Source organism: Podarcis cretensis (assembly GCF_951804945.1).
Source record: "Podarcis cretensis genome assembly, chromosome: 13".
Taxonomy (NCBI): domain Eukaryota; kingdom Metazoa; phylum Chordata; class Lepidosauria; order Squamata; family Lacertidae; genus Podarcis; species Podarcis cretensis.
The window spans coordinates 18,262,478-18,277,255 of NC_137182.1; the positions used below are offsets into that span (position 1 = coordinate 18,262,478).

Here is a 14,778-nt window from a genome sequence, read left to right on the forward strand (position 1 = left end):
TCCCCACATCTCTTCCATTTTCTCTAATTGACAATAATATGTGTTCCGTCTGCTCCTCAATCACCGGGGGATATTTTAACTCGCCTGTGTTGCTGCAATATTGCCGTGAGTGGCACTTGGAAGAGCCCTTCCCTGTTCCTCTAAAACACCCTTGAATCATATGAAAGACTCTTGAGGGCATCTCTCTAATAGGCCAAATGGGACTTGCTCCTAAGTAAGTGTACACAGGACTGCAGAATCCAGATTGCTTGTGCGAGACAAGAAGGTTGCTGGAAATGGAGGAAGGCAGAGATAGAGATAGATGGATGTTTATAGAGTTGATGGATTAAAGGCATGCAGTGGGGTTTGAAGCTGGTATGTCTCTTTTTTCCCGGCCTTCTCAGCTCCCTACAACTGAACCTATGGCAGCCACGGAGATCGTCTGTGAATCCTCTAGAGAACAGATGCAATAAAGCTCAGCAGAGATAGACTCGGCCTCCGTGGCCCTGGCACACTGTGGAAAGGTAAAGAAAAGTCAGAGCCCAAAGAACTGCCAAACCCCATCGCCTAACAGGGCCACTCAAGACATCACAATAGACAACACAAGATGAACCAGGCAATTCTATACACTTCTACCCAGAAGTCCTATTGTGTTCAATGGAGTTTGCTTCCAGGTGAGCAGATGGAGTTTGCTGTTCCCATGCTCAGTCTTCTATGGGCTGCTTTTGAGGGTGACTCCCCCCCCCCCCTTAGGACTTTCTCCCACTAAAAATGATGATGATGGGTGCTGCAAACCTTGGGGTTCCCCCAAGCCTGCAGACACCTCCCTTTTTTGTGCACAGAGGGTTCTGCTTTGGCTACATAATCTTCTGAGAGCCAGTGTGGTGTAATGGTTAAAAGCGGTAGATTCGTAATCTGGTGAACTGTGTTCGCGTCTCCGCTCCTCCACATGCAGCTGCTGGGTGACCTTGGGCTAGTCACACTTCTCTGAAGTCTCTCAGCCCCACTCACCTCACAGAGTATTTGTTGTGGGGGAGGAAGGGAAAGGAGAATATTAGCTGCTTTGAGACTCCTTAGGGTAGTGATAAAGCGGAATATCACATCCAACCTCTTCTTCTGAACATGGAGAATGAGTTTGCTATTGGTATATAACAGGGATGGGGAACATTTTCCAGCCAGAGGGCTGCGTTCTCTCCATGAGGAACCTTTGTTCCAGCCACGCAGAAGTCATCTGTTTCTAAACACACACAGCTCTCCAATCCAGGCAAGGAAGGGGTGTCATCACAGTTGAAGAAGACATTCTAGAGCAGCCTTTCTCAACCTGTGGGTCCCCAGATGTTGCTGAACTACAACTCCCATCACCCCTAGCTAGCAAGGCCAGAGCTCAGGGATGATGGGAGTTGTAGTCCAACAACATGTGGAGACCCACAGGTTGAGAAACGCTGTTCTAGAGGTTGTGGAGCAGGGACAATGCAAGCTGTGGCCAGGGGAGGAGGTGTGGGCTGGGAGAGCACCAAGCGAGGTGTGCAGACAAGCATTTGGCCTCCAGGGCTTCAGGATCCCCACCCCTGGGACATAGAATACCACCTGCATACTTTCCCTAAGATCTCTGCAACAGAAAGAGCCAGAAACTGGCTTTGTACGATGCTACAGCAATGGATTGCGGATGTAGTTGGCATTAAGAGCAGGTGCTCCAAATGTCCCTATTTTCCAGGAACAGTCCCAGATTTACAGATGCCACCCCAGTTTCTGATTTGATCCCACAATGTCCTGCTTTTCCTTAGGACTTTCCTATTTTCACCAGAGAAATGTTGGAGGGTATAGAGTTATGGAACCCCCGAGCCACACGAAGAGAAGTTGTTTTAAATGTTTAGTGTTTTATTAGTTTTTTATGTATGTTGCAAATCACACAGCATGGCTGGGGCAACACAGTCAGATGGGCGGGGTATTATTCTTATTCTTATTCTTGAATATGACTTCCCTATTTTCACTGGAGAAATGTTGGAGGGTATGCAATAGTATAAATAGTAAATAGTAAAATTATTATTACTGATTAAAGTAAAGGTAAAGGGACCCCTGACCATTAGGTCCAGTTGTGGCCGACTCTGGGGTTGCGACGCTCATCTCGCTTTATTGGCCGAGGGAGCCGGCGTACAGCTTCCGGGTCATGTGGCCAGCATGACTAAGCCGCTTCTGGCGAACCAGAGCAGCGCACGGAAACGCTGTTTACCTTCCTGCCAAAGCGGTACCTATTTATCTACTTGCACTTTGACATGTTTTCGAACTGCTAGGTTGACAGGAGCAGGGACCGAGCAACAGGAGCTCACCCCGTCGTGGGGATTCGAACTGCCGACCTTCTGATTGGCAAGTCCCAGGCTCTGTGGTTTAACCCACAGTGTCACCCGCGTCCCTTTTATTATGGATTAAGACATCCCTATTTTCATCGGAGAAGTGTTGGAGGGTACAAGGATGCAGTTAGCATTAAGAGTCATGATCAGAGCAAAACGTGGCACCATCATATTGGAGAATTAGGAGGTGGGGAGGTTGCTGTCGCACTCAGATGCTTACAAGCTTCCCATTGGCGCCAGACTGCCCTCCCCGAGAACAGAATGCTGGACTAGAGGGTTTCATCCTCACCTAAAAGGCTGCTCCAGAAAGCGGTAAAAGTGGCTGCCCCTGTGACAGCCCCACAGGCAGCTGGGTTCTTGCGCTTTGTGCTGACAGAGAAGCCGCCTTGTCCAGTGGCCTCAATCTCCACCACATGGTAATCGGGGAGGCTGTAGTGGGGAAGAGCAGTCAGTTAGACTGGAGCTTTTAAGTACGATGGTGGCAGGTGCTGTCCGTTTGCCAACATTCTCACCCGCCCGGCAGCCAGAGGCCAGGGACTCACTTGGGGTCAGCTATAAGACAGCCTTTCACGCCGTCAAAGCCCAGGCTGGGAGCGGCCATGCAGGCTGCTGCCATGGTGTTGACGTTGTTGGGAGCCAAGGGACACAACCTCCGCACAGGGCCTTCGTAGAGGACCACACGTTCCTGCTGGGCACCTTTCGCAAGCTCCCCCAGGTGCCCACTTAGTCGGAAGCTGCTGGGGTGTTTCACCATTGTAACAGTCAGTGCCTAGAAGATGGAAGGATAAGAGTCAGAGAATTTGCCTTCCAGCCACTTAGATCAGAGGTTTTCAAGGGGTGTGGTGTGACAGAAGAGGATGGCAAGTGCGACAGGAAGATTTAATGAACCTTCAAAGAAACAGTTAAACATTTCAGTGTAGTTAATAATAATAATAATAATAATAATAATAATAATAATAATACAGTGGTACCTCGGGTTACGTACTTAATTAGTTCCAGAGGTCCATTCTTAACCTGAAGCTGTTCTTAACCTGAAGCACCACTTTAGCTAATGGGGCCTCCCGTTGCCACCACGCCGCTGGAGCACAATTTCTGTTTTCATCCTGAAGCAAAGTTCTTAACCCGAGGTACTATTTCCGGGTTAGTGGAGTCTGTAACCTGAAGCGTATGTAACCTGAGGTATCACTGTAGTGGTGGTGGTGGTGATGATGATGATGATGATGATAATAATAATAATAATAATAATAATAATAATAATAATAATAATATGCAGCCCATCTGACTTGGTTGCCCAAGCCACTCTGGGCAGCTTCCAACAAAATATTAAAAGCACAATAAAACATCACTCATTGAATTAAAAAAATCCTTCCAGTAGCACCTTAGAGACCAACTAAGTTTGTTATTGGTATGAGCTTTCGTGTGCATGCAGATACCTGGAAGGATTTTTTTTAATTTTGTTTCGACTACAGCAGACCAACACAGCTATCTACAGTACCACCCATTAAAAACTTCCCTGAACAGGGCTGCCTTCAGATGTCTTCTAAAAGTCAAATTGTTGCTTATTTATTTGCTAAATTCTGGATTAGCAATATTTCATAATAGGGCATGATTTAAGAGTATGTGATGCAGTTGGGCATCACCATCTAGTTCTCTCATGGAATAAAGCCAGGATTACAATGTAAACAAAAAAACGTATGTTTTTACACTGCTTGAAGACCTTTTTTGACCTGAAGCACCACTTTAGCTAATGGGGCCTCCCGTTGCCACCACGCCGCTGGAGCGGTTTATAAATCTGCAATCAATCAAATCAAGCGGTTTATAAATCTGCAATCAATCAAATCAATTCTGGTAGTCAATATACTGCCACACACCCCTTCCTTTTTCCAGTCTTCCCATTTACCTACTCGCATTGCCAATGTGATGCCCCTCTCTGGGATCTTACCTGAAGCAACCCTCCGTCATCCAACCTCTGGATGTCTTGTCCACCCCATAGAGCTCCACTGGGGATATAGAGGGTGTGCCTGGCCTCTCTTGCAGCTTTGCGCAATTTAAGCTCGGTGTCTAAATCTGCCAAGGCCGTTGGCGATCCCACCTAGGAGAATGTAGAAACGTTTACTTTGCAGCTGCTGGTGTTGGAAAGCTAAAGGGAGAATGCTGATTTGGGAGGAGACTGGCTACTCCTCCCCATTTATTTAATGGCAAATAATTTATTTTGTTGGATACAGACAGAATGTGGGAGAGATTAGCAACTGACCAGAGCAGTGGGGTTGGAAGGAAGTTCATTTTCAGTGGTATAAGCAGGGGCGGGGTTGGGCCTGTTAGGATTCTTTTCCCGTGTTGCAATCATGGGGTTGTTTATATCACATGATGGTGTATGTTTTCATTCCACATTGTGGGAAGTGACAGAGACAGGATGTTTGTATTACTGTGTTTCCGTGATGTAGGTCATTTGTCCTTTGTCCTTTCTCTTTGCTGTATGATGCAGAAGAGAAAGGAGCTGAGTTACAATGCTCCGAGTGTACATACCATATTTTTCACTCTCTAAGACGCGCCAGACCTTAAGACGCACCTAGTTTTTGGAGGAGGAAAATAAGAAAAAAAATATTCTGAATCTCAGAAGCCAGAACAACAAGAGGGATCGTTGTGCAGCGAAAGCAGCGATTCCTCTTGCTGTTCTGGCTTCTGGGATAGCTGTGCAGCCCGCATTCGCTCCATAAGACGCACACACATTTCCCCTTACTTTTTAGGAGGGCAAAAGTGAGTCTTATAGAGCACAAAATACGGTATGTAAATAAACATAGTTTAGCTAAATTGCTGCACTACTGAATCTGAACGCTGACTGCCTATACTCTGCTGATCCTGAAGTGTTCTGATACCTCTTTGTATCAGTCACTGTGATGTTTGGGCTGGAGAAAGCTTTTGAATCTCCCGAACGAATGACCAGGAGGGAGAGAACATGCCAGTCGGGCACGTGTCGCTGCCGGACTCCTACTTGTGTGTAGGACCTCCTGAGAGGGGCAAAGATTTTAAGAAGGGAGGTTTTAGGAGGAGAGAGGCGGGAACGGAGACATTTCTGTGGCATAACCAAAGTCTTGAAAACACCATGCCAGACACCCCCAGTGTCGTTAGTATTGAGCAAGGGGAATCAGTTAAACATCAGGCAGCTTCCTAGGTGTGGAAAGAAAATGTAAAGCAGGAAGAGGAGCCCTCAGGACCTCAAATCTGGTCCATTTGCCACCTGTTGAGATTCAGCATCCAAGCGATGGACAACCATGCAAAGCGTACTAGTCAAAATCACCCTCCAAGCTCTCTTTTGAAGAGGCAAAGAAGCAGATGTTGTGTGGTTCGATTCCTGCCCCCCATTTCACAGGCATCTCCCAAGGGCAACAGAACCATCAACATCATCTATTGAGCCAAAAGTTAATTTGGGGGTTTGTTTATTTTTAAGTGATTTGGAGCAGCTGCAGAACTGTTCGGGGTTTTTTTGGATTGTGCAGGCTTTAACCACAAGAGCATATAGGAAGACAAAAGAAAAATCTATTTGCACAACACGGTCAAGGCTGAGATGAGAAACTTTTCCGGCAGAAGCGGAGAAAGACAGATGCTAGATTTGTGAGGTTTGAATCGTGGGCGAGGAGTGGAGGGAGGCTGAATAAAAAGGAACATGCATGTTCCCTTAATAGGACAAGCCCAAATTGTCTCTGTTTATTGCAGGCCTTCTGTCTGGACACCAGAAATCGTCTGGAGCGTTCGGAGGTTGTTGTCTTTTGTCTGGTCCCTATAAATAACACTGTGTGATGTTTAAATGCTCCTGTGGTTATTTTTATAAATTTCTGAGCTCTAGACCAGAACTATGCTGTTAGCAGAAGAAAACAAAGCTTTACAAAATAAATAGGTGAGAGAAATTTCTCTCTCTCTCTCTCTCTCTCTCTCACACACACACACACACACACACACACACACTGCACACAATGCCAATGGCTGGTCACAGTAAAACTGGTTCACAACGACACTATTGCACAGTGCAGAACCATTGACAAATGTAAAGAAAGGGCAAAATCTGTAGGATGGTTTATGTTATACAAACAGCATCAGAACAGCCTCACTTACAATTTGCCAGCCCAGAACATTAAAAAATAAATTAAAATGAAGCCAGCTGCCAACACATGGTTAGGTTCATTTGCTTCCAGGTGACTTGTATATTGACAAGCTGGAAAGTGTGCAGGGCAAGGCGGCCAACATGATAAAGGGTCTGTAAGCCTGATGAAGAATGGTTGAGGGAGTTGGGTGTGTTCAGCCTGAAGAAGAGAAGATTGAGAAATGATATGATAGCCATCTTCCGATATCTGAAGGGCTGTCACATGGAAGATGGAGGAAGCTTGTTTTCTGCTACTCCGGAAGAGAGGACCCAAACCAATGGATGAAAATGACAAGAAGGGAGATCCCGAGAAAACTTTAGGGAGAACATTCTGAACAGGCCACCTCGGAAGATGGCGGACTCTCCTCCAGTTTTGAGACAGGTTAGGTGGGCATCCATTAGAGCAGGCTTCCTCAAACTCGGCCCTCCAGATGTTTTGAGACTACAAATCCCATCATCCCTGGCCACTGGTCCTGCTAGCTAGGGATCATGGGAGTTGTAGGCCAAAAAAACATCTGGAGGGCCGAGTTTGACGAAGCCTGCATTAGCGATTCTTTAGCTGTGATTCCTGCATTGCAAAGGGTTGGACTAGATGGCCCTTAGAGGTCCCTTCCAGCTCTACAATTCCGTGATTCTATGATTGAGGCAAGAACTATGGATGCAGGTGGCCCCTGGGGCGGGGGAAAGTTATGGAACACTCCCCCCCAGACAGACTCACCTGGCAACTGCAATAACACCTTTTCTGTGTCAAATGAAGACCCTTTTTATTCTCCCGGCTCTTTCAATACTACCTGTATCATGCAATTTAGATCTTTTGATGCTGCGTTTTAGGCTATGTCATATGGCTTTTATGCTGATTTTGTTGATGGAGGAGATAATTTGTTTGATACTGGGATTTGCTTTATTTGGATTCTATTTTGTATTCTACCTTTTTTTTTTGGGGGGGGGGAATGTTTTGTATATCACCCAGGGGATTGTGTTGATGGGAAGAATAAAAATGTGTTTAGGGCAGGGCAGAAGTGTGTGTGTGGGGGGGGAGAACGATGATTCTCATTGAGTCAAGCCAAGGTCAGAAAGGCGATCTAACTAACCACACCTTGAAGGGGGGTGTCCTGGTGCCAGATGCCTCTTTCTGAAGGCACCTGCAGCCCTTACCATGAAATCTGCAGCTTTCAGAAAGGACTCCCCGTGATCTTGGACAATGCAGGGATGGGCCACTTCAATGATGACGTCAGCCCGCCTTTGGAGAGAGGAGAGAGGCATGGTAAGATGTAATTGTGTCAAGGACACCCTGCATGAGGGTCCAAGCCAAACTTTAGTGGCAAGTGTGGGGAATGGCAATCTGATCTCCCACCCTAAATTCCCCCATCTTTGGACGACTCTGATTTGCAGTGGCTCCCCAGATTTTTCATAGCCCTACCTGGAGAAGCTGGGGATTGAACTCAACTTGCCTGCGGACTGTCTTGCCAGGGTGGTGCATGCCCAAGTCATCTCCCGCTTGCACTACTGCAATGCTCTCTAACTTTGAAGGTGACTTGGAAACTATAACTAATCCAGAATGTGGCAGCGAGACTGGTGACTGGGAGCGGCTTCCGAGACCATATAACACTGGTCCTGAAAGACCTACATTGGCTTCCAGCACGTTTCCAAGAAACAATTCAAAATGTTGGTGCCGACCTTTTAAGCCCTAAAAGGCCTCGGGCCTGTAAACCTGAAAGAGTGTCTCCACCCCATCACTCAGCCTGCGCACTGAGGTCCAGCTCCGAGGGCCTTCTGGCAGTTCCCTCACTGCGAAAAGTGAAGTTACAGGGAACCAGGCAGAGGGCCTTCTCGGCAGTGGCACCCACCCCGTGGAACACCCTCCAATCAGATATCAGGGAGATAAGTAACTATACAACCTTTAGAAGATATCTGAAGGCAGCCCTGTATAAGGAAGTTTTTTTAATGTTAAATGTTTAATTTTTTTATATATGTTGGAAACCACCCAGATTAGGTTGCTGGGGCAACCTAGTCACATGGGTGGGGTACAAACAACAACAACAACGAAACCTTTGGCATGCAAAGTATCTGCTCTGTCAATGAGCTTTGGCAACATTGTGAATGGTCAGTGGAATCCTAGGACTGCTTACTTGGATGTAGGGATGGAGGAGAAATGAGACTCAGTTCATATTTTAGGGTAAACCTACATAATTCACACTTTCCAAAATGATATATGAACTGAAACACATCCTTTGAAATTCACACTCCTCTGAATTTTGCATCGCAGTTCTCCAGGTAAGTAATGTGTATGAAAATATGAAAATAACATATAAAAATATATTAGGCGATACTTTGTTGCAAAAATGTATATATTATACAAAAAAATTATATTGTCTGTTAGAAGAAATTGCACTAAAATGCTGGTGAATTTTCCTGAGGACTTAAAACATATACAGTCTATCTTGGAAGTCGAATGGAATCCGTTCCAGAAGTCCCTTGGACTTCCAAAGCATTCAACTTCCAAATTGCGGCTTCTGATTGGCTGCAGGAAGCTCCTTCAGCCAATCGGAAGCTGCGGAAGCCTGGTCGGATGTTCGGCTTCCAAAAGAACACTCGAAAACAGTCACTTCCTAGTTTTGATCGTTTGGGAGCCAAAACGTCCGAGTTCCAAGGCGTGTGACAACCAAGGTACGACTGTATATATATCACAGGCTGATGCAGAAAGGTGGGGGAACCAAAATTTAAGATTGCAAAAAGTGAAATGGACAGATAAATTCACCCTTACTTGGATGCAAGTGCCAGTGAGATCGATGAGACTTACTCCCAGGTAGGTGTACAGGGGAATGCAGGCTGAGTGTTTATCTCAAAGTATTGTGGCATGGGAGTAGCCAAGATTTGTGTATGGGGGGGGCAGGCCTTTCATTAGGGGGACAGAACCTCAGCTATGTATTTTTATCTAGGGAGGGGCAGCTGTCCCTCCCTTCCTCCTCCTTGGCTACACACATGGTTCATGGTGGTTCATTTTCTTTATCCTCGCAATTACACACACACACACACACACAGATGTGAAAGCAGCCAGGTCCTGGCTGGGCTTGCTTGCTCACCGCTCCAAGAAGTCCGTCAGCTTCCCCAGCTGCAGCTCCTCTGGCACTGTCCCCACCAGCTTCCTGGCGTCCCGGTTCCAAACAAAGGCCAGCTCCAGCCCATGTCGGAGTCCGTCATCTTGTAGCCGTTTCGCCAGGTACTGGCCTGGAGACAGAAAGTGGAACAGAAAAGTATCACAGATCCAGGAACTTGGCTCTGTGTCTCAAACATCTGCTGCCCCATCAAATCTGTTTCTTGCAGAGGCACAAATGCCCGTCTACTAAATCCTGGCACCATTTCCCAGGATTTCTCAAACTCTGACACAGACTAACATCACAACAAAGACAGAGAGAGAGAGAGAAATGGTGTTCTCTTAGGATGCAGAGCTCATTTTTGTCCTTTGGGTGGCATCTTTTCGAGTTCCCAGCGAAGGAATCCGTTTCCATGCCCTGTTTTGTGAGTGCCAAGAAATATCTGTCTGGCCACAGTGGGAAAACTGTAAGATATTATTCTCATCCTGCAAAGCAATTATTTTCTTCTTAAAGAAGTAATACATTCAGAAGTACAGTGGTACCTCGGGATGCGAATGGGATCCGTTCCGGAGCCCCATTCGCATCCTGAATAGAACATAAGACGCGACGGCGCGTCTGCGCGGATCATGTTTTGCCGCTTTTGCGCATGACGACATTTTTAGCGTCTGCGCATGCACGGAGGAACGTGTTCTGTTACTTCTGGGTTGCCACGGAGTGCAACCCGAAAGCGTTCAACCTGAAGCACATTCAACCCGAAATATGACTGTAAAGGTAAAGGACCCCTGGATGGTTAAGTCTAGTCAAAGGCGACTATGGGGTTGCAGCGCCCATCTTGCTTTCAGGCAAAGGGAGCCGCGTTTGTCCACAGACAGCTTTCCAGGTCATGTGGCCAGCGTGACTAAACCGCTTCTGACACAACAGAACACCATGATGGAAACCAGAGCACACAGAAACGCTGTTTACCTTCCCGCCACAGCAGTACCTGTTTATCTACTTGCACTGGTGTCTGCTAGGTTGGCAGGAGCTGGGACTGAGCAACAGGAGCTCACCCCATTGCAGGGATTCGAACCACCGACCTTCTGACTGACAAGCCCAAGAGGCTCAGAGGTTTAGACCACAGCGCCACCCTCATCTCTGTACATTTAGAAGTAAAGAACTTCCCCACTAGCTTTCACCTCTAGCACAAATCAATGGCAGGGCCACACAGAGAAACAAATAATTTAGTAGAAATGAGGAACTTGCACCCTTCCCAATGTTGTCGGACTGCCATCAGCCCCAGCCAGGATAGTCAATGGTGAGGCATGGGTGGAAGGATCCATCAGGTCTCTCAGTTTCTCAGGCACTCTGGCCCACAAACTCACTGGTACAGAGGACTCATCAAGTTTGTATCATCAAGTTTGTGGGCCAGACTTCCAAATGTCACATGGACATGGAAATATAACAAGTATTCTGAGAATCATCAGGTCTTTTCCAAAACAGGACAGGATAAATTGTTTTATGAAACACATTGTGTGTGTGTGTTTTAAATTATATTTTGAAATAAAAGACATAATAGAGGACTGGACAGTGGGAAAAGGTACTCAACAAAGGGAGAAAACACATTGCCTAGGAAAGCCATCTTAAGAATCAGATGGACAGAGGAGGGAAATTGTCAAGAAACACCACCTACCTAGATGCCCATACCCCACAATTCCAACCCGTCTTCTCCTTTGGTCCCCAGACATTCTGCCTGTCCTGGTTTAAGAAAACAACAGATATGTGATATTGTTCACTGCAGAGAAGCATGGATCAGGGACTGAAAGGGTTTTAATGCCTACCCATATTTATGCCACAGATCTAACAGTGAAATCCTATACATGTCTACTAGAAACTTGAGGCCCCTAGAGTTTAGTGGTATTTTACTTGAAGGTATGTAAGTGTACACAGCAAAGCAACTTCTGGCCCTCCAGTCATTGCTGGATCCCAACACCCATCAGGCCCCAGCAGCATGCCCAATGGTCAGGGACGATGGGAGTTGTATTCCAGCAATATTTGAGGGCCATCATTGGTATGCAGGATCGCACCCCAAATTCACCACTGGGCAAAACACTCACTGCTTCATCTTAATTTGGATTCCCAAGGCAAAAAATATTAATTGTAGCAATAATATTTGCATAAAGCAAATATGAAAACCCATTGTAAATTTTAAAGTGGATTGCATGTTTGTACAGGTTAAGCATCCGCCTGTGGTGCTCTCTGTGTGCGCACATATAAAAAGATGTACAAAGAGAGAAAGAGCTCCTGTGCCGTTTGACACTTCAGAGGGAGCAGCTATTTGAATTTAAGAGCCGATTCTTCACCTTCACACCCCCTAGATTTCTCATTACTCATTTAATTGATCAGCCGCAGCTGGATCTGTGTGAATGGATTCCGCTGAAAAGCATTTATGTTTTGAGATGGTATGATAGCGCCTGCAAGACATCAGTTGATGTTGCTTCATCACGTGATAGGCATGCGTGTGAAGGAGCCCTGAGAAAATATGCCTGTCTTTCCTTCCCTGTTCATCCTTCGAATCGTGCATCCCTGTTTCTTCTCTTTTACATTTTGTTCCACTTCTGCCACCATTGACACCTGTCTGCCTCTGTATCAAGGGTGCGGAACCTATGGTTTGGCGTAGAGCAGATTTTTTATTCAGTTTTCATATATATATATATAAATTTTCAATTTTATACATTTCAATAATTTTACAATAATTTTAACATTTCTAAACTTGACTTCCTTCCCCCTTTCTGTGGTTCCTTAAATTTATTTTTTATATTTCCTGCATATTCCAAATTAACTTAAACATTTATTCATCTACTTTAAATGTATACTCTTATAAAACTGCAGGTTATTACATTAAGCCTGCCAATTTTCTTATCTGTTCACAGTTTGTTTGTAAATATCCAATAAACCATTTCCATTCTTTTATAAAAAGTTTGTTATCTTGAGTTCTTATTTTTTTGGTAAATTTTGCCATTTCTGCGTATTCCATAAGTTTTTGTATCCATTCTTCTTTCGTTGGGACTTCTCCTTCTTTCCATTAAAACATCTTCTTTGCCTTTAAAAGTGAATCTATCACACTTTCCAAAACAATATGAGAACCAAAACACCCCCATCTTTCGAAATTTGCATTTATCCTAATGTTGCGATGCATTTCTCTAACCATCCAAGGTTTACAAAAATGTATATACTCAGGGGAAACGTGCATTTAAAATGAATGCATGCGTTAAAATAACATACAGAAATTCATTATATTATGGGAAATTGCTCGCAAAAATTAGTCAAAACTGCGTGCAAACTTGTGTTCATCAGAAGAAATCCGTACTAAAATGTTGAAGAATTTTCATGGGTATTTAAAAACAAAATCCACCACTTGCTGCAGAAACGTGAAATTTGGAAGATTGGAAATGTGAGTGAGATTGACTAATCCTTCCATCCTTACATCTGCCATCCATATGTTGTCAGAGATGATGGGTGTTGTAGTCTAGGAATGTCTGTATTAGCTACCATTCCTCTCTCTTTATTTCTTTGTCTTATCCTTCCAGTTAGTAAATAACTCACCATCCGAAACAGACTTTATATCTTACCTTCCACCAGCCCCATACCTATAGGCCCCCAAACCCCTCCACTTTTTGAACAGACTCACCTGAGTCGGTTGCACTGATTCTCTGGCACTCAGGCAACTGCAGGATACTAGCACAAAACAGAGGACTTATTTGTATTGGTGCCCTTTGGTCAATTAATCCCTGGAGGATGTTAATTATTAGCCTGGGGCCTGCAATTCCCCAGAGAATGGGTTGTTGGCAGGCAGGCATTAGTTAGAAGACAGCTAGTGAAATTCCCTCGTAAACTCTGCCGTTGCTTCTTGGCTATATAGCATCAAATAATGACTTGGATATGTGAATGCGTCGTCACAGATTAATTGCCACAGGTAGCATTTTTATGTTGTCATTACACGCTCCTTGCACTTCCAAGTACTGCAGTGTTCCAGGGGCATCACTTTAGGGCTGGCAGTGCAATCTTATTCATGTCTGCTCGGAAGAAGTCCCACTGAGATCAGTCGGACTTACTCCCAGCTATGTATGTGTAGGATTTCAGCTTTGTGTTTTGTTAGGGGCTTTATAAAAATTATATTTATAAAAGAGGAGCAGCTTCTTGTGTATTCACTAAAGACAGGGGGAGAAGTACTGCTCATTTCACATTTTAATGCAAACCTATTCAATTAGCAAAGGAACACGGGTGGCGCTGTGGGTTAAACCAAAGAGCCTAGGACTTGCCAATCAGAAGGTCGACGGTTCAAATCCCCGTGATGGGGTGAGCTCCCATTGCTCGGTCCCTGCCACTGCCAACCCAGCAGTTCAAAAGCACGTCAAAGTGCAAGTAGATAAATAGGTACCACTCCGGCAGGAAGATCAACGGCATTTCCGTGTGCTGCTCTGGTTCGCCAGAAGCGGCTTAGTCATGCTGGCCACATGACCCGGAAGCTGTACGCCAGCTCCCTCGGCCAATAAAGCGAGATGAGCGCACAACCCCAGAGTCGGCCACGACTGGACCTAATGGTCAGGGGTCCAATTAACCTATTCAATTGGCAGTTCCGCAAAAAAAATACATGAACCAAAACCGAGCTATTCTTCTAAATCTGCACTTCTCAGACCCGGCAACAAGTACACAAATGAATATATATCAGGGGAAAGTTTGCATTAAAAAAAAATAGGGAGCATAGCATATAAAAATGTGTTATATTAAGATAAATTGCTTGCTAAGCTGTTTATTTGGAGAAACATGCACCAAAGCACTGGTGAGTTCTCATGAGGATTTTTATTTTCTGCAAAGTGATGTAGACATGGGGCAAGCCGAACTGAAGACTGAAAAAATAAGAAACAGCGGAACTGAAATTGACAGGTCTATCCATCCCTAGCATTTGCTCACATCCACAAACACGCTTCCAGTTTCAGCTAAGGGAGAAACCAGATGTGATGTTGATTGTGTCGTTTGAGGTTCCCGTTGTGTTTTGGGCCGTGCTTGGAATGACTGCTAGTTCAGATGAATAATGTTTCTGTTGCCTATTGTCCCTCTCTGTCCTGGTATAAGCCTTGGCCTGCTTCCCCTTCATTTATCCCTCTTCCTCCTACACTTGCAAACTTGCGTTTTTGCTTGTTCATCCCCCGCCCAAACGCTTGACGACTGCTGAATTTGC

General features: G+C 45.2%; 1 protein-coding gene across 1 annotated transcript; it reads right to left on the reverse strand.

Annotated features, from left to right (window-relative positions):
- Window positions 1–293: 293 nt before the first annotated feature.
- Window positions 294–13,281, reverse strand: ASPDH (aspartate dehydrogenase domain containing). Its single transcript, XM_079950025.1, has 8 exons — window positions 13,228–13,281; window positions 11,230–11,294; window positions 9,549–9,693; window positions 7,621–7,705; window positions 4,270–4,419; window positions 2,870–3,096; window positions 2,617–2,756; window positions 294–493 (listed from the first exon to the last, which is right to left on the reverse strand). The coding sequence occupies exons 2-8, from the start codon at window positions 11,282–11,284 to the stop codon at window positions 456–458; spliced, it is 840 nt and encodes a 279-aa protein (XP_079806151.1). The 5' UTR covers window positions 11,285–11,294; window positions 13,228–13,281; the 3' UTR covers window positions 294–455.
- Window positions 13,282–14,778: the final 1,497 nt, after the last annotated feature.